General features: G+C 36.4%; 2 protein-coding genes across 5 annotated transcripts in view; one reads left to right on the top strand and one right to left on the bottom strand.

The window, feature by feature from the left end:
- rad23b (RAD23 homolog B, nucleotide excision repair protein) overlaps positions 1–25066 on the top strand; it is a 250111-nt gene that overhangs the window by 23205 nt on the left and 201840 nt on the right. The window lies entirely within an intron of this gene.
- Positions 4941–24128, bottom strand: klf4 (Kruppel like factor 4). Of its 2 annotated transcripts, NM_001113483.1 has the most exon segments (6): positions 4941–5429; positions 5556–5848; positions 8197–8361; positions 14629–15349; positions 23642–23765; positions 23939–24090. In NM_001113483.1, coding segments are annotated over 5 exon segments (1191 nt in total). In that variant the 5' UTR covers positions 23944–24090; the 3' UTR covers positions 4941–5429; positions 5556–5672.

The raw sequence follows: 25066 nt of genomic DNA, 5'->3' as shown, positions 1-25066 counted from the left end.
TATTTTTAACATTTTTATTATTATTACTATCATTATTATTATTATTATCTTTATTATCATTTTTATTTTTATCATTATTATTATTATCATTATTAATGTTAGTATTATTATTATTATCATTATAATTATTTTGTTATTGTTATTATTATCATAATTATTATTATTTTTATTTTTTATTATTATCATTATGATTATTAATATAATTATCATTATTATTATTATTATTATCATTCATTTATTGTTTTTCTTTTCGGCTTAGTCCCTTTATTAATCCGGGGTGGCCACATGTTTTAAGCAGCAGATGCTCTTCAAGCTGCAACCTATCTCTGGGAAATATTATCATTATTATTATTATTTTTTTTAATCATCATTATTATTATTAATATCATTATAATTTTTTTATTATTATGGTTATCATTATTATGGTGCATCATTATTATACACCTTGAAAGTAAAAATCAGATTAATAAATGATTCAGTCTTTAAACATGATCATTAAATCTTGATCCAAGCAAATGTTCAGACATGTTCCAACCAAATCTATTATTCGTGCATTATTAATAATTTTCCCACACAATAAATTGAAACATTTAATGTTGTTTATTATTGGATTGCATTCATACATAAAATACAAAAAACCTTAATTAAAAAAGTATTTACAAATGTACAAAGCGTGAGATTATATTACAGGAATCTGACTATAAACAAAAAAACTTTGTTCAGAGTTAATTTTTGTTTCTTATATAAAAATATGAATGTCTTACATATCAAAAATTATTGCACCTCGCGAGCGACCACAGTGCAGTGTGTAGATTGCCATCACCGAGAAGAGAGTGTGTAAAACTCACAGACGTCCATTAAAATACACCGTATCTTTGGTACCGTACTCAACACACACGGCTGTACGCAGCACCGTCTCATAACACGCTTATAAATTACTCTGTACCTGAAATTAATGGCTTTATAAAGCAATCCTGATATTCATATGCAGATTAAATCATTCACCCTTCTGGGAAGTTTGTATTCTCTTGTAAAATATTTCCCCAAGTGATGTTTAACATTATTAGTCTCATCATGATTATCTAGAGCTGAATTTAAAGCTTCTATTTATATAATATATGGGAGCATGTATATTAGTGCTGGGCACAGATTACTCTCATCCAAAATAAAGGCATGTTTTGATGTAGTGTGTGTGTGTGTGTATGTATGTATGTATATATTATGATGACAATACAAGCATGCAATTAATCATGATCAATTTTTGCCCAGCGCCAAATCTATTATAAATATTCTTTATCAATTTATAAGTAAATATTTGTTTTGTATTTCATGCATGTTCATATATTTATACACACACACACACACACACACACACACACACACACACATATATATATATATATATATATATATATATATATATATATATATATATATATATATATATATATATTTACAGTGCATCCTGAAAGTATTAATATTGCTTGACTTTTTCCACATTTGTTTGTGTTGCTTATGTTACAGTCTTTTCCTATAGTCCTACAGTCTATATTCCTAAATGGATTAAACTGATTGATTTCCTCAACATTCTACACACAATCCCCCATAATGACAATGAGAAGAAAGAGTTTTTTAATTGTTGCAAATTTATTAAAATTAAAAAAGCTGATAAATCAGATGTACATCAGTATTCACAGGCTTTGCTCAACACTTTGTTGATGCTCCTTACAGCCTCAAGTCTTCCTGAATGTGATGCACGAGCTCTGCACAGCTGTCTTTGGGAATTTCTGCCCGTTCCTCTTTGCAGGATCTCTCAAGCTCTATCAGGTTGGATGGGAAGTGATGGTGTACAGCCGTTATCAGATCTCTCCAGAGATGCTCAATAGGATTTAGATCTGGGCTCTGGCTGGGCCACTCAAGCACATTCGCTGTGTTGTTGTTGTGCCGCTGCATTGATATGTTGGCGGTGTGCTTTGGGTCATTGTCCTGCTGGAAGATGAAGCGTCGCCCCAGTCTGAGGTGGAGAGCACTCTTGTGCAGGTCTTCATTCAGGATGTCTCTGTACATCGCTGCATTCATCTTTCCCTCTATCCTGACTAGTCTTCCAGTTCCTGCTGCTGAAACACATCCCCACAGCATGATGCCAACACCACCATGCTGCACTGTAGGGATGCTGTTAGCCTGCTGATGAGCGCCGCCTGCTGTTCTCCACACGTAACGCCTGGCGTTCACTCCAAACAGTTCAGTTTGAGTCTCATCAGAGCAGAGAGTTTAGTTTCTGATGCTCTGAGAGTCCTTCAGATGGTAAACTCCAGGCGGGGAGTGTCTTCCGTCTGCCCGCTCGACCATACAGATGCCTGATTGGTGGATCCCCCGATCACTCAGCTTAGATGGCCGGCCAGCTCTAGGAAGAGTCCTGGTGGTCAAACATCTTCCACTTACGGATGATGTAGGCCGCTGTGCTCACTGGAACTTTCAGAGCAGCAGAAATGTTTCCTTTCCCAGTATTGTGTTGAACTCCAATGAAGCTGCTGAAACATCTCCAGAATGATCAGAGGAGACAGAATGAACCTGAGCTCCATGTAGAGCTTCACGCCAAAGCCTGTGAATACTGATGTGCAAGTGATTTTACAGCTTTTTATTTTTTTTAATATATTTGCAGCAATTTGTAAAACTCTTTCTTCACATTGTCATTATGGGGGATTGTGTGTAGAATGTTGAGGAAATCAATCAGTTAAATCCATTTTGGAATTAGACTGTAACATAAACACATGTGGAAAAAGTCAGCTGCTATCAATACTTCCCGGATGCACTGTATATAATCGTGTGTGTGTGTGTGTGTGTGTGTGTGTGTGTGTGTGTGTGTGTGTGTATATATATATATATATATATAAGTACAATAAATAGACTAAATAAATAATAAATATGCAAATAAATTAAATAATAGCTATCTCCTATAATTTTCTTAAAGAAAGTCATATTTCTTTGTTTTTTTCAAGATCAAATTTAAGGTTAATATTATTAACCTCTTTATGAAATATTTTTCTCCGTTGTCTCCAGAACAAACCACTATTACACAATGACTTGCCTAATTAACCTAATTAAGCCTTTGAATGTCGCTTTAATACCAGTATCTTGAAGAATATCTAGTCAATATTATGCACTGTCATCATGGCAAAGACCAATGAAATCAGTTCTATTATGTTTAAAATATCTTTAAACTCGTGACTTGGGAAATTTTCCTAAAAGAATAAAACTTTGACATGAGGGTGAATGATTCAGACTTCAGCTGTATTTCCAGTCTTGATTTGGCACTTGGTATCTCCAAGTTTTGTCGTAAGCAGATGCGGGTTCCAGTATTGTCCCAGTGTGCAGAAACAGACAGGGCTCTCGGCTTGAGTCACCAGCATGTTGGAAGACGACGACAAAAAGGGAAAACAAAAGAAATAAACAAAAACTAAACAAAGTCCCAAACCCTGATGCTGTGGACAACACAGCTCGTCATGGAGATTTGTTGACTTGCTTAGGGCGATCGTATGTGCCGTCTTTAACGATAGTCATCCTGGCCAGAATTACGCTAGTCTAAAATAATTGTTATATAGAGCAAGTGCTTCATTACGTATACTTATGAATTATGCACTATTAGCTCAATGACATGAAATGTTCAGTTTGTGCAGTAACACTTGAATGAACACGCATGTTTGGTGCATTGCTTTGACTGATCTCTCTAAATGCATTCTCACGCATCACGATTGGTCAATTATGCACAATCCCTGCACGCTATTGGTCAAAGTACTTTTTTATGTTTATTATTGCCATCAAATTATTAGTTATGATCAACTGAATCTGAATTAAAAGGTTGTATTTACATTTATATATATATATATATATATATATATATATATATATATATATATATATATATATATATATATATAATAACAAAATTACATATTATTATATAAGTAAATATTTTTGTATTTTATGTTTGTATATATGTCAAAGTTTACTCATGTATACGTAAAAGTTTTCTATATTTATGTACGTTTATATATTGTATGTGTTTGTATTTATATATACATAAGAAATATACAGTACACAGACATATTATGTAAATAATTCAAAATATAAGTTTGTATTTATATATATTATATGTGTGAATTGAGTGTGTATAAGCAATTATTTATATGAGAAAATATTTATTTAAATTTATATATAAAACATTCAGACATCTAATACAAATGCATTATGTATATGTATGTTATATGTTATGTAATTTTTTGTATATTTTTGCACACATATATATATATATATATATGAGCAATATCACATGAGTAGCAATGCGTTATGGCTGTATATCGGCACTTGTGGGAGGCGTGCGTTGGCACGAGGCCGCAGGCTGAGTGCCTTAGTGCCCCAACCAGTGCCGATATACAGCCATATTGCACTGCTACGAGTGTGATGTTGTGTTTATACAACAGTTTGACGCCATAACTGTGTATATAAAAACAAAATCAAACATCTCAAAAAGTCTCAAAAACCCTTTTGTATGAGGAACTACTTTCTTCCAGATTCAAATCATAAGCTGACAGTTAAACAGCTGAACAAGCATCTTTTAAACTTTAGATCTGTAGTGTCTGCTTTTTGCTTGCTGTATGTGGGCGGAGTAATACACAAAGGGTAAAGAGGCTCTACGGGTGCTGATATTACTTAAATATATCACAGCTATCAGCCAATCAGATTCGAGAACCACACATACATACATACATACATACATACATACATACATATATATATATATATATATATATATATATATATATATATATATATATATATATATATATATATGTGTGTGTGTGTGTATATATATATATATAAGTGTGTGTATATATGTGTGTATATATGTATGTGTGTGTGTATGTATATGTGTATATATAAGTGTGTGTGTGTTTTGTATTAATATATTTATAGATATATTTTAATATATATATATATATATATTTAAAGCATATATTATGTAAATACACACATTTATTTCAGTTGTGATTAATCAATATGTTCAGTGGCTATAAAAACAATCCAGATGTAGTAATCATGGCCAGGATGCGTTAATAAAAAGGCACATTTGCGCACCCTACTCTTGATCAAAGGCAACACGTGGTTCACTGCACCACCAGTATCTTCGCTCATCGGGCTCTTAGCTATAGATGGTGCTATAGATGTTTTGTCTATAGATGGCGCTGTAGAAGTCTTGTCTATAAATGGCGCTGTAGATGTTTTGTCTATAGATGGCGCTGTAGAAGTCTTGTCTATAAATGGCGCTGTACATGTCTTGTCTATAGATGTCACCTATAAATGTCTTGTCTATAGATGGCGCTGTACATGTCTTGGCTATAGATGGCACTGTAGATGTTTTGTTTATTGATGTTTTGGCTGTAGATATCTTGTCTATAGATAGCGCTGTAGATGTTTTGGCTGTAGATGTCTTGTCTATAGATGGCGCTGTAGATGTTTTGGCTGTAGATGTCTTGTCTATAGATGTCGCTGTAGATGTTTTGGCTGTAGATATCTTGTCTATAGATGGCGCTGTAGATGTTTTGGCTGTAGATGTCTTGTCTATAGATGGCCCTGTAGGTGTTTTGTCTATAGATGCACTGTAGATGTTTTGGCTATAGATGGCGCTTCATGTGCAGCGCGAGATGATCGGAGCGGGAAAAGGCTCTGTCGCATTTCAGGCACTGAAACGGCCGAATGCCCGTGTGTTTGCGGTAGTGTCGCGTCAGCTCGTCTGAACGGGCGAATTTCCAGCCACATCCCTCCCAGTCACAGTGGTACGGCTTTTCTCCTGAACACACACACACACACACACACATACAACGGTTAGTGTTTCAGCCTGAGGTGCGAACGAGAACAATCACACTGACTCTTGTGATTCACATACACACACATATATTCAAATAAACATTCACACGAATGCACACACACACACACACACACATACATACATACATACATTCATACATACACACACACACACGCACACACATACACACAAACACATACATGCATTAACAGACTAACAAACTAGTGTTTCAGCCTGAGGTGCTAACGAAAACAATCACATTATCCCTTGGGGTTCACACACACACACACACACACACACCCAAACCCCTCCCACACACACACTCACACACTCATCTCTACACAGATGAATAGAAGAGGGAAGTCAGACAGCATTGTGGTTTTCATTCACCAGGATCAGTATCATTAACCTGCTGTCTGAGCAGCGCACACACACACACAAAACGTAACACCCACTGCTGCGCACACACACACACACACGACACCCACATGTGCACCCACATGAAAAAACACTTCAGTTATTAACAATCCAGTTAACTCTGGAGATATCCTCATATATTGGGTGTAACACACTTGACTGCAGTGTTGTTCATTGTAGTATTAATAAAAATGATGAAGCATCTTTTCATGTGGGCAGTGATGTGTTAAGGTGTGTGTGTGTGTGTGTGTTAGGGTGTGTGTGCGTTTTAGGGTGTGTATGTGTGTTAAGGTGTGGGTGTGTGCTAGGGTGTGGCAGGCAGCACGTGGGTGGGTGTGTCTTAGGGTGTGTACGCATGTTAGTGCGTGTGTGTGTGTGTGTATATGTGTATGCATGTCTGTTTATACGCGTGTATGTGTGTGCACCTATGTGTTTATTTGTGTGCGTGTGCACATGCAGATGATGAAAGAAGAATTCAGCATGCCTCAATGAAGTTTGGAGCGCATATTTGATGCATATGGAGTTAAAATGCACATCTGTAAATTCATTACTTCTTTACTAAAAGGAAATAGGTCTATAAACTACTGTTTACTGCAATGAGTGTGTTACAAGAAGTGATATTATTAAATACTCAAGTAAAAAAAACAGCTTTTTATCTCCCTTATATTTCCAGCCAGGATTTAATGAACTTGCAATATTGCTGAAAACACAGACCATTCAGTTCTGATATATAAACATTTTTTTTTTTAAAGTAAATGTAAAAAGTTCTGAGATTTCAGTTTGTATGTGTTCTCTGCTTGTAAACTTGTAAACAAACATTTGTGACCGGTTCATGAGATCGGCTAGGGGTTTATTTCTGAACTATCATTAGCCAACTAAGATCGCAAGTTCCGTCATTACAAGCATAGTTTATTGATTTGGCATTTTCCAAATCCATCGTTTTAACGAACATCGTAAATTTAAGCACTCGCAACTTCACCTCTGTAGCTGTAGTTAGAAACAGTTCCTGGCTGTGTTCTATTTCCACTTATCCCCCCTATGCCCTATTCATTTAGAACATTCTAGCATTTAAACGTGGAATGACAAAAAAAAAGCTCATCTCTCTTAGGTGTAATTTGCTTTCAAACTATTATCACAATTCAGTTTTAGCGATCCTCATGTTTACAATTGCGCTCCCTTAACAGTGCACTTTAAAAACATTGATGTTATTTTGAATAAAGTATTATAGTGCATGTTTTTACCAAATCTAATATTGGATTTTATTTTAAATGCGTGTGCGTGTAAAACAATATCATTTGCACAAAGAAATGATGGGGTTCTTCTCTAAAGAAGTAGTTCCTCCCCCCCTCATCATTATGGGTGTTTTAAGTTGTAGCTAACGTGGTTTAAGCCACAGGTGTCAAACTCAGTTCCTGGAGGGCCGCAGCTCTGCACAGTTTAGCTCCAGCTCTAATTAAACACACCTGATCAAACTAATTGATCCTTCAGGCTTGTTTGAAACCTTCAGGTAAGTGTGTTGGAGCAGGGTTGGAACTAAACTGTGCAGGGCTTCGGCCCTCCAGGAATTGAGTTTGACACCCCTGGTTTAAGCGATGGATCTGCCACAGAGACACTTCGGGTTTTGGGAAACACTCGTCACTACATCGTTCTTTTTCCAAACGATGCATCATACAATGATAGTTCAGCCACGAGTTACGAGCATCCTTAGTTTGTGTGTGTGTGTGTGTGTGTGTGTGTGTATGTATGCATGTCTTATAATAAAAGTTTTTTACTGTATTAAATACATTACGCTTATGGGGAGTCCTCATAAACCACCAATAACAACCTCTATGAGTGTGTTAACACTACAACCGTCTCACTCAAATGCTGTCACAGATGTGCTGCAGCTGACGTGTGTGTGTGTGTCAGCTGACCTGTGTGTGTCCTGTGGTGGGCTTTCAGGTGTGAGCTCTTAGTGTATGTTTTCCCGCAGCCGGCGTAGTCACAGGTGTGTGTGGCGATCCGCTTCCTTGGCCAGGAGCGCCGGCCCCGCTTGGGTTTGGATTCTTCCGGCAACCCCTCGGCTGGGGAAATGAGCTCTGCCGAGAAAAAAAAATGCATGTTAGCATTAGCATCACCAGATCTACCTTTCTACAAACCCCTGACCAAACACACACACAAAGCAGACAATGAAGTCTTTTCACATGATGAGTTTAACACTCATCAGCATCTTAAATCCTTGAACGTTTTAATGTTTTGATTTCTTTTAAAAAATGTATGAAGATTTATGTGTGTATTATATCATCTCTGCATCAAATTACAGCAAGCAAACTCCCGCTTGTGTGAGGTGTGTGTGTGTGTGTGTAACACCGTGTGTATGGGGGCAGAAGAGTAAATCGGACATTATTCTCTCTTCTGGCTGCCGTTTTCAGTCTCACACTGTTGTTTTCCTCTTGCTGAAAGTCTTGATGACACCATCCTGGAGTGTTTCTGTCATTATTTCAGCAAATAGGACTGCAGAATAATGATGTGCTGTACTCTCACATACACTGCGCTCTGAGTTTACACACTATGACCACTTCTGCTGCACAGGAGAAACGCATGTAAAAAGGCTCCTTGATGATCTTCTGATATTTTTTAACCTTTAATTCAACCAGAAAAGGCTCTCAGAGATGAATAATCTCTTTTACAGGAGTCCTCTTACCTATCAAAGACTGAGTTTACAGGCCAAACTACACTTTGAGAACTTAAAGGGATCGTTCACCCAAAAATGAAAATGTCCTGTTAAATTACTCGCTCACAGGTCATCCAAGATGTAGCTGAATTTCTTTCTTCAGTAAAAGATTAAAGCAGATTTTGAGCTGGATCCATGGTCATTGGTGCTTCATATAATGGCAGTGAATGGTTGACCGGGGAATACCAAACAAGGGCAGAGAGGCGGAGCTAAGCATTGTGCTTAGACTGGCTTTCCTATAGGGTATATGCCGAGCTAGTGTTGTTCCCTTGCTGATACACTTCGGGTGAGCTGTTATTATGAACTTTTTTCCATTTTATACGGTTCCTTATACAGCATCGATGTTGTAATGTCATTAAAATACATTCAGTTAAATAAACTTTAGCATTTATTTGGTTGCTCAGCCCAAAAAGCTGTTTACTCGCACGTGCCCGTCAGAATCGGCAGGCTAACGCAGAAGCTCCATGGAATATACTGGGGTAAAACAAAATGCTCATATTATGAAGACATGGCGAGGGAAATGTAATTGAATGCACTACTTCTTGTACAATCTGAGACTCACTTTACATCGGATATCACTCAGCCAGTGGAGATCGCTGATTTATAAAGAAATCAGACCTTAAACGCACCGGATTTTGCATTGACATTCAATTCGCCGGAAGCGCTTAACCCAGGTTACTGGTATATTAAAAGTCCTATTAGCATGTTTCGGCATATTCCCCATTGGAGAAACACTGAATACTTCATTACCTGCGACTCGCTTGTGTTCTGACCACTTGTGCTTGGCTGTACACTATATCAATAAAGTGTTTAGTCTTTTAAAAACACTGCTGTAACACACTAAGCCACTAAACATTGCTCTTATGACATTTCTCTACAGGAGGAAACACAAATTACATCCAAACACTTCAGATATAGTGTGTGTTAGTAAATGCAGGACTATTGATGAACTCCAGCAGAACACTGTATGACAACACTTCAGATGACTGATCTAGAGCCCACAGCTAATCAATCTGGCAGATTCTGAAGTGCATCACAGCTCTATAGAACATTATAAATGATCTAAAATAAAACAAATGCATTTATAGAGATGGTATATAAGGATATAATTTCACTCAGCTGGGAAACAGAGGTCATGTGAACGGTTTGAGCGCACAATTAAATGCACACAGCATGCCATATCATCTGATAACAGTAGGAAATAATTCCAGAAGGCAACTGACTGTGTGAAGAAACATTAAACAACAGAAATACGATGAATATGCCCAGTTCAGCAGCTAATCAGCCGGAATCAGCTGTGGTGACGGCGACCAGGAAGACCTAGCTGTCACTCAAGTGGCCACACCCTTAATTATGCAAACTTAATATAACTTAAACAAAACGGATGAGTTATAAAACAATTCACCACCTCACAGTTGTCATGGAGGGTAATATTCGCTGTATGAAGCGTTGTTTGTGCCAGTGTTAACACCTTGCTTTCGGCTGTAAAGTCGGCCAGCATCATTTTAACAGTGGGCTCAATAGAAATCTGCTCTATTATGGAGCCAGGACTAGTAGGCATACTAATATTACACACATATTTGTTTGAGCATGCTGTGGATTAAAGCTAATAATATTGTGAATTCTATTCAGTTTCTTTCACAGGTCGATTATTTTGCTTCACCAGAGCTCAGTGTGTCATCAGGAGCTGTGGCTATTGATCAGGACTCATTTGTTTGTGTTTATTTTTTAAACCTGTCACCATTCCCTGCCATTAACTGAAGCACCAAACCACACTGATTCAGCTCAACATCTGCTTTACTGTTCGCCTCTGTACTGAATCTCTGATGACCTGTGGGTAAATTAACAGGACGTTTTCATTTCTGGGTGAACTATCCCTATAAAGGCTGCTGTGATCTGATCATCTGGCAGATTCAGAAAATTCAGACTCTTTTCTGCAGTGTGCAGAGCGGCCAACAAGAACTAATGGTATAGCATCAAAATCCTGCCAAATGTCTCGCAGTCGTGGATCAAAAAATAATAAGCGTAAATCCATAAATTTATTTTATATGTAAAATTATGACGTGTAAAAGCAAAATCTAAATAAGAAACCTAAGATAATGAGTGTAGGGTGACACGGTGGCTCTGGGTCAGTTGGTGTTTCTGTGTGGAGTTTGCATGTTCTCCCTGTGTTGGCGTGGGTTTCCTCCGGGTGCTCCCCCCACAGTCCAAACACATGCACTATAGGGGAGTGATGAACTACATTGGCCGTAGTGTTTGAGTGTGTATAGGTGTTTCCCAGTACTAGGTTGCAGCTGGAAGAGCTGTGTAAAACATATGCTGGAATAGTTGGCGGTTCATTCCACTGGTAACCCCTGATGAATAAGGGACTAAGCTGAAGGAAAATATATTAAGGAATAACTGGAAACTGCGAGCCATTGACATCCATAGTATGAAAAACAAATAGAAGTCAATGGCTACATTCTTCAAAACATCTTCTTTTGTGTTCAACAGAAGAAAGAAACTCAAACAGGTTTGGAACAAGTGAATGGTGAGGAAATGCTGAGAAAATGTTCATTTTTAGCTAAATCCGGAGTGTTCAGACCTGTTTCTGGAGGTCACTGCTGTCCTGCAGGGTTCAACCCTAATTAAACACACCTGAACCGGCTAATCCAGATCTGCAGACTCACTAGAAACTTGCAGACGAGCGTGTTTGGGCTGGTTGGAGATATAATCTGCAGGACATTGGCCCTCCAGAAAGATCATTGGACATCCTGGTTTGCGTTTGCAAATTTACTTGGAGAAAACGATCTTTGAAAGTTCATCTAAATGTAATCTTTAAAGTTAATTAATCTGTACAGCTGATGTGATCTACTGTTATTAGCCTTTTCTGAAATCAGTAAACAATGTTATTATTGAAATGACCGAATAAAATCATGACCAGGCTAATCCTGTTTCTGATGAAGAGTGAATATACAGTTAAAGTCAGAAATATTTGCCCCCTTTGAATTTTTTTTTTCTTTTTTTAAATATTTCCTGAATTATGCTTAACAGAGCAAGGACATTTTCACAGTATGTCTCATTATATTTTTTTCCATTTTAGGGTCAATATTATTCGCCTCTTTAAGCTATATTTGTTTCTGATAGAACAAACCATCATTATACAATAACTTGCCTAATTACCCTAACCTGCCTAGTTCCCCTAATTACCCTAGTGAAGCCTTTACATGTCACTTTAAGCTGTATAGAAGTGTCTTGAAGAATATCTAGTCTAATATTATTTACTGTCATCATGATGAAGAAGAAATAAATCAGTTATTAGAGATGAGTTATGAACACTGTTATGATTAGAAATGTGCAGAAGAAATCTCTCCGTTAATGATTACAATTATTAGTGATTACAATTATGACCAAAATAATCGTGATTATGATTTTTCCCATAATCGATCAGCCCCAGTTAATATATATATATATATTAGTGCTGTCAAAATTAGTGCATTAACGCATGCGATTAATTTGAAATATTTAATGCAAAAAAAAATCAACACAATTAACGCAGTTGCAGTTTTTTTTTTTTTTACTTCCTTTTGTGGTGGACGTGTGTTCAACATGCAAAGAAATATGGATAAGACCAAGAAAGCACTTTTTGATGGCAAGTTTTAGTATAAAATAATTTGTCGCATCACCAGGCTCTCCAGAGTTTCATGCAATTTCAGGTGTTTCGTTTTTAATCTTTCAACTTCTGTTTAAATGGAATTTGATACCGCATGGCGAACGGAAAGAAAAACCTCCGCATTTCGTGACTCGGTGGTCCTTTAAGGTAATCAAAAATCGCTGTTTACATGGTCTTCTCTTAATAAGAGTATTATCTTAATCATATTAAAATCGGAGTATTGGTGTCCATGTAAATAAAGTGCCAGATGAAGTCGCGAGCTGTCAAAAGACAGCGCATTCCTCTGCCGTTTCAGCATGCGCCCTCCAATGTCAATGTTTCATTAAGTTTGAGGTGTGTCCCCCTTAAACGCAAGTGTCTGCTTTGCGTTGTTGTGTCAGAATCCTTGTGAAACACAGCCATACTTTAGAACGCTTAGTTTACGCAAATTTGATGAACGCGATCATGCGTGTTGAATCTGAAGAGAGTCGATCTGGCTGCGCTGTCCTGCACGCGATGTGTGTGTGAGTGTGTATGTCTGTGTGTGTGCGCATAAAATCAAAAAGTTACGAATTGCCGTGAGATTGCGTTGCACTCTCAGCTCACATCATTTAAAAGAAAAGGTCCACATTGTCCCCCGATAATGTCATCAGACTGGACTGTTTTAGCAACTGGCCGAATGTAAAGAAGGACAACTCAACTCACAGCAATACAACTTTACAATGAGTACAATTGTTTGTATTCAATACTTAATTGTTATTATAATTTTCCATTAACCATATCTGCAATGCCGGTATTTCAGCTTTTTTAGAATCCAACTTGGAGATCAATGTTTTCTTTATTGGCATTGATTGTTTTGAAATTTGTTTTCAAATGGCTTTAACATGCTTGTGTTTCTGCAATAAATATGGATGTCAAGCCAGGATTTTGATGGTTTATTGTGGGTTTGTTGTTTACATGAAGAAATCTGTGTTACAAGTTAAACAAAAATTTAATAAATAATTTTATTTTGAATTTAAATAGATTTTGTCTTGTGTTTACATTAATTTTACATTTGAATAGCCAAAATTACAAGTTTCAGTCTTTTAAATGTGATTAAATCGTGATTAATTTAAAAAAGTGTGATTAATAATTTTTTTTTATGGATCGACAGCAGGGCCGGAGTGGGACTCCTTTTTAGCTCTGGAGTTTCAAGCCTTAGACCGGCCCACCTATATTAAAATAACGCTATTTCCAATTCAGTTTCTAATGACACTAACATGTCTTTTTCAAGGACACAGCTGCTTTAGAACTGCAAATGTTTTTCATAAATATTATATGTCTTAACACTGAAAATGAAAAAAATATATTATATTCTGGAGAGGTTCGAACTCGGATCGGCGGCGTCAAAACGTATCGTGCTAACCACTAGACCACGATGGCGCTATTAAGCACTGCATTGTTATCTGCTGCTATTGACGTCTACTCTTTTTTTTTTTTTTTTTTTTTACCCTACTCTTTTTCTCCCTTTTTTAGATTTCTGATCAAGTTATGTCAGATTTATTAATGTAGTGAATCATCTGATTTTCATTGAGCAGGTGTAATATTCATTAATATTAATTAATATTCACTAAGGTGCCGCTGTTTGGGGTGGAATGGAGTGCAGCCCGCAGGTTAATGATGATCATCATTAACCTGCGGCCTGCATATAGCTCACGGGGCTGCGAGAAAATAAATAAAAAGAGCGGAGCTGTGGCAAAGTAATGAATAAAAAGAGTGAGGCTATGGTCAAATAAACAAATAAATGAAAAAAGTGCAACTGCTGAGAGTGCACCGGCCCTCGCGGCCAAAAAACAGACCGGCCCACAAGATTATTCTACTTTATTATATGTGACATTACCACAAAAGTAATCCAGGTGTAATCAGATTACTTAACTGTAAACAAATGTGTAATGAACAATTTTATCATCCAATCTGTAGTCAGTAAGCAACATAATAATAGAAATGACTGAATGCATTCACCTTGGTACTGCAGTGACTGTGCCGGAGCCTGCGGAAATCCAGAATAAGCTGTATTTGGGTGATATCCGGAGCCGAGCCCCGGAGCCTGTGGATGCTCATCCGGAGACAGTGAAGATCTGGCGCCCCGTCCTGAACTAAACGCGTGAGGGTCCAACATCGAGCCCTGATGCACTCCAGACTGTGCCGAGCTCCCTCTGAGATGCAGATCCATGGGCCGGCTGGCCGTACATGTGCTCGGACACTCCTGCTTTATTCTAGGACATGCAAACGGGACCGCGGAAGCATCCTTGCTAATGCTAACCCCCTGGTTGTAATCAGACATGTCCATAGTGGTCTTGACTACAAATTTCCCGTGGAGGCTTGTAGGTTGGAGATACGCAGGATCCAATTCCGGCCTCATTAGTTCAGCCACGAAACCTCCTGATGGAGAAACGTCGCTGATATCTGGGATGGTGTACAGCATGCTGCCCTCCTGGCCCTGAGGAGAGGGCATGGGGAAGGTGTAGTGTGTAGGGGACGATGCTGGGATAGTCCTGGAAGTGCTGGCCTGCTGCTGTTGTTGCTGTTGAAGCAAGCTGTTCGACAGAATAAAGTCATAGTCCAGCAGCTCCAGCTCCTCCGGCTCAATCTTGGCCATGACTGGCGGGACGTCCTGGTCAGCGCAGGTCGCACCTGTAGACATGCAGGGGCGTTTCAGGTGAGACATCTCCTCCTTCCATCTCTTATTGCAAACACACAGACACATGCAGGAGAAGGGAACAAGACAAGGTCAGGGTTAAACACGTGTTCAATAATGGCACACTTATTTGTGCATGCTGCCTCACTGTCTGATCAGGCCAGTATTAAAGGATGCACGCTAATAATCGACAAGGTAAGACTCCAAAAAAATTATTAACAAAATAAAGGATGCTTATCTAAAGGTGTTTATCAAATTAAATTAATTGTGCATTCTAACAATCAACAAAATTATTCATTCATTCATTCTTTTTCTTGTCGGCTTAGTCCCTTTATTAATCCGGGGTCGCTACAGCGGAATGAACCGCCAACTTATCCAGCAAGTTTTTACGTAGCGGATGCCGTTCCAGCCGCAACCCATCTTTGGGAAACATCCACACACACATTCACACACACACTCATACACTACGACAATTTAGCCTACCTAATTCACCTGTACCGCATGTGTTTGGACTGTGGGGGAAACCGGAGCACCCGGAGGAAACACACGCGAATGCAGGAAGAGCATGCAAACACCACACAGAAACACCAACTGAGCCGAAGTTCGAACCAGCGACCCAGCGACCTTCTTGCTGTGAGGCGACAGCACTACCTACTGCGCCACTGCCTCGCCTTTCAACAAAATGAAGTCTCCAAAAATCTAATTTAAAGATGCTTTTGAGGTAATTATTGAACAAAACAATGCTCAATTTGTAATCAGGTGCCTTGATTGTTAATCAAGGTAATTCTCAAATTAAAGGACTCTTATTTGTGAATGCTACTGTTTGACATAGTAAGTCTCAAACTAATCGAATTAAAGGACCTTAATGAGATCATAATCAAATTGAAGCACGCTTATTTGCTGATCTACAAAGGTAAGTCTCTATTTTTTTTATCAAATTAAATTATTAATGCATGCTAATAATCGAATAAATTAAGTCTCAAACAATGTAAAGGACTCTTATGAGATGATCATTGAATAATTTAATTAAACTATGCTTATTTGTGCATGCAAACAATCAATTACCTTGATTTGTTAATCAATTATCCAAAACAATTATAAATTTAAAGGACTCTTATTTGTGCTTGCTACTATTAGACAGTTTTGCTGCTGTCACACTGCGGTCGATTAAACTTGATTGGACTCACGCAGTCAAGTGATGTGATTTCGCAGGTCAGAGTTCACCAAGCTTGAACTTTGCAATGCAGCGAACTGCGAAACTTGACTCATGACCTTGCGTTTCCGGTCTGACGCATTCGCATGTGTATGAATGGAAGTCTATGGGGAGAAAAGTCCAGTGTGACCGCAGCTAAACTCTCAAGCAAATCTAATTAAAGGACCCTTATGAGATCATAATCAAATTAAAGCAGGCTTATTTGCAAATCTACAAAGGTAAGTCTCTTTTTTTTTAAATCAAATTAAATATTAGTGCATGCTAATAATCGACTAAATTAAGTCTCAAAAAATGTAAAGGACGCTTATAAGATAAACATTGAATTATTTAATTAAACTATGCTTATTTGTGCATGCAAACAATCAATTACCTTGATTGTTAATCAATTCTCAAAAAACGATGATCAAATAAAGGACTCTTATTTGTGCATGCTACTATTAGACAAACTAAAGCTGCAGTCACGCAAGAGTTTGAGCTTGTGAAATTCTGTCGTGTGGAGCTGTGAAAAGGGGCGGGATTAAACAAGATGATTAGACATTTAAATAAGCGAGCGATTGCTCCATGTTTTACATTTCTGTCCAGAGAGGTCATGTTTTGATCCTCAGTTTGTCTCACGCAGTCAAGTGGTGCGATTTCACAGGTCAGAGTTCACCAAGCTTGAACTTTGCAACGCAGCAACCTGCAAAACTTGTCGCACAACCTTGCGTTTTCGGTCTGACATATTTGCATGCGTATGAATGGAAGTTTATAGGGAGAAAAGTCCAGTGTGACCGCAGCTTAACTCTCAAGCAAATCTAATTAAAGGACCCTAATGAGATCATAATCAAATTAAAGCAGGCTTATTTGTGCATTATAATCGACAAGGCAAGTATAAACAAAATTATTAGCGAAATAGATGATGCTTATTTGTGCATGCTAACAATCAAGGCAAGTCTCACTTTTGTTTTAAGTAAATGTAATCATTTGTGCGTGCTTATAATCGACAAGGTTATTCTCAAAAAGATCAATATCGAATTAAAGGACGATAATTCTTGCATGCTGCATAGGAAAAACAGCCTGGTATGTCAAGACCAACATGCTGATATGATGTGATTTAAATAGCATCTGTTTTTTTATTCTTTACAGTAAACACTGTAGTGTTATTATGCCATAATATAGTAAAGTACTTGAATCGATCTGTTGTGGTGATTCTGTAGTTGCTGTGGTAAAGCAACAACCAGTGGTGTCAAGTGACAAATCACAAATACTCAACTGACTGTAATGGAGTAGTTTTTCTCAGGAATTGTACTTAATAAGTAGCTTTAAAATTGAGTATATGAGTAATGAGTATGAGTATTTATGAAGTCACTACTTTCTTTTTTTCTTGTCTGTGGTGATTTGCTAAAGTAGAATAATTAGACCTGTGACTTCCATCCAAATCAAATCGCACACAGAAAAATTGCATCATACTGAACAACCTCACTGAAACAGAAGACACAACATCATTATGACTGAGAGATGAAATGACTGATGTTTACTGAAATCACCTTCATCGCTAAACACACTATAGAATATTACAATTTCACACACACACAGCATGTAAACGCATAACTGTACTTTTGCATGACTATGATTTACTCTTTCAACCACACAAGTTACTTCAGAATTACTAATTGCATCATTAAAAATGTATTTAAATGACTTTATTATTTATCAAGTTAAATATGTGTTAAAACACGACACTTTTCTAAGTAATGTACGCATATGTCACTTAGATGACTTATTTTCATTAATTTCATTAACAGTTTGTTTGACTGTTAAAGGCGCCCAGCCACACACAACATCTTCAGACGTTAATATTAGGCTAGATTTAGGTCACCAGCATCTAAGGATTTTGATGGTCAATAACGATGTAAAATGATGTTAATGTTTGGTTGATTTTAGGTTGTGTTGGAAAATGACCAAATTCCAATGTCGAGTTAACATTTTAACCCAGCGTCATACTGACGTCAGATACTGACATTTACTCATCAGGTATGGCAACCAAAATCCAACATCTGATAGACGTCATGTTGGTCACAACGCCAAGATGTAACATCATTACACGTTGATATTTGGTTGTTTTAAGGTTGCGTTTGAAAGTAACCAACATGCAACGTCTGTCCAACTTTGTACATAGACGTCGGCCTGACGTTGGGTTCTGACGTCAACTCGATTTTCATTTCCAAACAAACTGCAACATCCCAAAACATTGGGGTACAACGTCAATCTGACGTCATGTTTTCATCCTGTTCCTGCTGAGGGATAGTTTACCCAAAAAATAGAAATGTACTTTTTATGTACTCTCCCTCAAGTAGTTACAAACCTTTTAGAATTTTTTTTTTATTCTGTTGAACACAATTAAAGATATTTTGAAAAATGCTGAAAACCAGTAACCATTGAATTCTATAGAATTTGTTTTTCTTATAGTAGTCAATAGTTACCAAAATATTTTTTTAACAGAATAATACAAAAAAACAAAAAAAAAGAGATGTTGACGAACTAAAAACCACTTACCATTGACTTCCAAAGTAGGAAAAACCAATACTATGGAAGTCAATGGTTACAGGTTTTCAGCATTCTTCAAAATATCTTTTTTGTGTGAGTGTGTTCAGATGAAAAATACTCATATAGGTTTGAGGGAGAGTAAATAGTGAGTAAATTGTAATTTTTGGGTGAACCATCTCTTTAAATATCCTGCACTATATGAAGACCAGTGTCCAAACATAAAGATAAACCACTCTTATTTTGTATTATACAGTTTTCTTCATTTTTGCTGTCACACCATGGGACGTTTTTAAAGGTATAGTTCACCCTAAACATTGAAATACTCACTATACACTCTCCCTCAAGTGGTTACAAACCTTTATAAGCTTTTTTCATCCGTTGAAAAAAAAAAAAGATATTTTGAAAAATGCTGAAAACCAGTAACCATTGACTTTCATAGAATTGTTTTTTTCCTACTGTAGTCGTCAATGGTTACTGAAAAATCTTCTTTTGTGTTTAACAAAATAAAAAAGCAAGATATGTTGAAGAAAATTAAAAACCACTAACCATTGACTTCTGAAGTAGGAAAAACCAATACTATGGAAGTCAATGGTTACAGGTTTTCAGCATTCTTCAAAATATATTTTTTTGTGTGTGTTTAGATGAAAGAAACTCATATAGGTTTGAGGGAGAGTAAATAGTGAGTAAATTGTCATTTTTGGGTGAACTCTCCCTTTAAATATCCTGCACTATATGAAGATAAGTGTCCAAACATAAAGATAAACTGCAGACATTTTGTATATTATACTGTTTTCTTCATTTTCGCTGTCACACATTAGGATGCTTTTTAAAGAATAGTTTATCCTAAAAAATTTGATTCTAACTATACACTACAAAAAAAAGATATTTTGAAAAATGCTGAAAACCAGTAACCATTGACTTCTATAGAATTAGTTTTTTCTACTATAGTATTCAATGGTTACTGATTTTTCCAACAAAAAAAAACGTCTTTTGTGTTTAATAGAATAAAAAAAACAAGATGTGTTAAAGAAAATTAAAAACCACTAACCATTGACTTCTGAAGTAGGTAAAAAAAAACAATACTATGAAAGTCAATGGTTACAGGTTTTCAGCATTCTTCAAAGTATCTTTTTTGTGTGTGTGTTCAGATGAAAGAAATTCATATAGGTTTGAGGGAGAGTAAATAGTGAGTAAATTGTCATTTTTGGGTGAACTATCTCTTTAAATATCCTGCACTATATGAAGATAAGTGTCCAAACATAAAGATAAACCGCTCTTTTTATTTGTGTTATACATTTCTCTTCATACTTGCTATTTCACATCATAGAACATTTTAAAAGGAATAGTTCACCCCGAAAACTTACAATTTTGTAATCCTGCGGTTACAAACCTTTTTAAGCTTTTTTCATCTGTTGAACACAAAAGAAGATAATTTGAAGAATGCTGAAAACCAGTAACCATTGACTTTCATAGCAGTCAGTCATTACAGGCTTTTAGCATTCTGCGAAATATCTTATTTAGTGTTCACCTTAATAAAAAAAGGTTTAGAAGAAGGGAAAGGAGAGTAAATGATGAAAGTATTTTCAGTTTTGGGTGAACTGTCCCTTTAAGCATGTGCAATTGTCAAACAATTGTAACCCTCTTTGAAAGGTCGAGTGATTATGCAAAATACCAGGCTACATGTAAACACACTATTACTGTTTCTCAGAATTTCTAGCATACATCATCATGAACTAATTTCTCATGTTTCCTCAAGCTCTGCTTTTCTGGAATGATTTACACAGAACAGACAGGGCTGAACTGCTTTATGTTCAATCTACTTAAATAACTTGCGTTAACTTAATGTATTTGTATTGGGGACAACATGAATGAATTGTGTGCAAACCCTGCCTTTTTACTGTATATTTAAGACTATATATATATATATATATATATATATATATATATATATATATATATATATATATATATATATATATATATATATATATAATCTATAGTAGTATATACTGTAGTCATTTGGGTATATTATTAGTATAGTTGTCAATGTTATTAATGTAACTAGTAACTAGTTACTAATGTAACTACTGTAATTAAATTACTCTTATGCTATTACAGTTGCTTATATATATATATATATATATATATATATATATATATATATATATATATATATATATATATATATATCATACTACAACACATCTAAAGCATGTATTAGTGTGTATCAATGCAAATACTACAGCATTATATACTTCAGTATTTTTCATCACAGCAGTTCTCCCTCTGTGCTCATGAATTATTCACTATCTTTCAGCCATTATTGTGTTTATGTTTATAACTACAGGCCCTAAAAGAGAATATTTGAGGTAAAGTTGGTTTTAGATTCACACATTTGTTCAGTGACAACTTGTGACACGCTTCCTATATTCTTTACCATGGTACTATTGAATATTCAGTCGGAAATCACATATACGAATGACTTCAAAACAACACCAGCACTGCCTCATTGACTGTCAACAATGTTGTATTTTGGCTGCTGATATGATTTCACTATTTATAATTAGCAAAGAATACCTTTCTGTATATTATTAAGGAGAAAGACCAAATGTGTGAAATGTAAAGCCAACTTTACCTCAGTAAAGTGAATCCATGCAAAACTAGAATCTGTACTTTATAATCAGTGCAGGTGACAAATTTCAACAACTATAGAACAGATCATGCAGATTACTGTAGTAAAAGCTAGAAGAGTTCATGAATGCAAATACTGTAACACGATGAACTAGTATTTTTTAATCACAGATATTTTCTCTCTGTGCTCGTCAATTACTCAGATACTCTTTATTATTATTATTATTATTATTATTATTATTATTATTATTATTATTATTTATTGGTATTTAGCATTTTGTTTGTTTATAGTTACAGACCCTAAAAGAGAATCCACACTGAACTAAACGCTGTACTTTTCTAATAATCAGTGCATGTTACATATTTCACAATTACGTTTTCTACAGCTAATATACCACACTAAAACACACAGATTAAAAACCAGTAGACTTTATATTATTGAAAATACTATAACATGATGAACATAATAAACTAGCATTTATTCATCACAGATATGCTCTCGTCAATTACTCACATGCACTTTTTTATTATTATTATTTAACATTTTGTTTGTGTAAAACTACAGACCCTAATAACTTTAACACTTCACTAAACGCTGCACTTTGTAATCAGTGCATGTGACATATTTCCCTAGTAGATTTCAACAACTATACAACATATCATACTACAACACAACACAACACAGATTACTGTAGTAAAAACTAAAATTATTATTAATGCAAAAAACATAATGAACTACACTCTCAGAAATAAAGCTACGCAAGCTGTCGGTGGGCTGGTACCTTTTTCAAAAGATACACATTTGTACTTAATGGTACCTCAAAAGTGTATATATTAGTACCAAGAAAATTAAGAGGAACACTTTTGCACTTTTTATCTACTATATGTACCTTTAAGGTATTAATATGGACCTTTTAGGTACACATTTGTATCACATCAGAGACAGCTTGCATACCCTTGCATTTCTGACAGTTTAGTAATTCTTCATCACAGATAATTTCCCCCTTAGTGCTCATGAATTACTCAGAGACTCCTTCATGTGAGTATTGTGTTGGTTTATAACTACAGACCCAAACAAAAGGAGAATATTGAGGTGAAGTTGGTTTTATATTCACACATTTGGTCAAAACAACATGAGCACTATATTTAATTGACTGTCAACAGTGTTGTACTGTGATAGTCACAGGCTGCTGATATGATCATTTGCAAAGAATTATTTGCTCAATATTATAAAAGAGAAAGTCTGAATGTGTGAATATAAACTCAACTTTACTTCTGAACTTTGTAATCAGTGCATGTTACATTAGTTTTCTACATCTACTATATCACACTACAACACGCCACAGATTACTGAAGTAAAAAAACAGTAAACTTTATATTACTGCAAATACTGTAACATGAAGTATTTTTTCATCAGTTATTTTCTCTCTGCGCTCGTCAATTACTCAGATACTCTTTATTATGATTTAGCATTTTGTTTGTTAAACAACACACCCTATAGGATGCGGACTAAACTAAACGCTGTACTTTGTAATAATCAGTGCATGTCAGATATTTGACAAGTGGTTTTCTACAACTAACATATCATATTACAACACGCCTGTAGTAAATACTATTGACTTTTTATTAATGCAAATACTATAACATGATAACGAGTATTCAGTATAGACTTTTATATTAATTCAAAAAATAAATACACAATAAAACATAATAAAGTAGTATTGTTTTCATCATATTTTCCTTCACTTAAACACCTCACAGCTAAAGGAGGATCCACACTAAACTAGAAGCTGTACTTTGTAATAATCAGTGCATGTCATATATTTTCCATGCGGAGAACAGCTCGAGCCGCCGGATCGGTTCACGCCCCTGCCGCGGAGCAACAACTCTGTCATAATCTCTCGCTCGGTGGAAACCGTGAGAATTAACCGATCATCATGACCAGCAACACCTGTGCAGATACTCACTGAACCGGCAGCTCCGGGTCCCAACACGGCCTTGTGCTTCACATCGGTGCCGCTCGCGAAGGTGGAGATGGAGGGCAAAATCGTTCCGCTCAGTGCCATGCTATCAAACTCAGTCGGAGGCTGCCTGAAATTTTACAAATAAAAAAAAAAAAAATATATATATATATATATATTAATAATAATAAAAATGATAATCCTAAGAGAGAGAGAAAGAGAGCGCTCCTGAAAACATGTCACATTAAAGCCCAAAAATAATAGAAATAAACAGGAATGGAACTCTCCAAGTGCAGAACGCACCTCATGAGTGGAAGGAACGCAAAAGCAGTTTAAATCCTAGATCAAAGAGTTCTTTAATAGCGCATCGAACGCGTTCCATCCGGCTGATCAAAGCAGCATGTTCGGTTCCGACACTCGGGGATTCCCGGTGTCCCGTTCGCTGCCGCGGCCGCGCGCTCCGGTGTCTGGACTGGAGTGATTCGTCAGATGCGCGCAGGGCTTTCCTCGCCTAGTTCTTAAACCCCGGACACGCCTCTCGTTGCTCGGCAACCGCGGAGAGAAAAAAAAAAGAAAACACTCCGCGTGACGTCATCGAGGACTGGGGAGGAGAAAAAATCTGGCAGCGAGCTGGTATTTTGTATCCACACAAACACGCGCGTGTTAGCAACCGGGATCAACACACACAGACACACACACACACACACACACACACTCGAGTAAGAAAACCAGTCTGTTTTTTGCTTTTAATCACACACAAAGTCGTGGTGGAGGGACTTGTTTAAAGCACTGATTGTGCTGTTGTGTGTATGAGTGTGTGTGTGCTGGGTTAGCTACTTGCTCAGTTGTCCTCTGCTGTATGGTGAGAAATCAAAACGAGCCACTGTAGTGCTGACATTTCACTGCACACCACTCATTAAAAGTCTTGAGGATGGTTTGAGTGATGTGTGCTGTTGTTTCAGTGAGGTTAGGGTTAGGGACGAGCCGGATTTAGTGATTTAGGGGCCGTAAGCAATTCCAGCCAAAAGTTCTAAAATGCACCTTTTGTACTTTAATTTATTTTTAATTGGTTTATTTTGCTCTTTTGTTTCTTCTTATATCACTCAATCACTCCTTTTCTATGTTTTGTCTCAATGCAAATTAATAATAACACAATGTAACGCATCTGGTGAAACTTTTTTAACTGATTTGTTTTCTTAAAATTAATTCTCAACTAAAAATAATACACAAACTATTTCATTTTAAAACTAAATCTTTACCTAATTGGACTGCTGTACCTCTCTGTGATTGACTAAGGGGGATATGTTTGCGCAGATGTAATAAACATTAAACTTTTATTTTGTTTTAGACGCTCATCAAACAAAATATGGTAGAAAATGCTGCTATATGTAATTTATAGGTATAATTCATATGTCTAGGTTAGGGGTGCCC

The sequence above is a fragment of the Danio rerio genome, chromosome 21, assembly GCF_052040795.2.
Source record: "Danio rerio strain M-AB ecotype USA chromosome 21, GRCz13ab, whole genome shotgun sequence".
NCBI lineage: Eukaryota > Metazoa > Chordata > Actinopteri > Cypriniformes > Danionidae > Danio > Danio rerio.
Note: the sequence above shows the minus strand (reverse complement) of the source record. Positions and strands in the feature narration are given on the sequence as shown.

Excerpts from the sequence above, each read along its gene's own strand:
- klf4 (XM_087300015.1), bottom strand. Across the intron at positions 15,350-23,641 it reads GACCCGGAGCTGCCGGTTCA|AGATGGAAGGAGGAGATGTC; the intron begins GTGAGTATCTGC and ends GTTTGCAATAAG. Across the intron at positions 5,849-8,196 it reads CCACCACAGGACACACACAG|GAGAAAAGCCGTACCACTGT; the intron begins GTCAGCTGACAC and ends GTGTGTGTTCAG.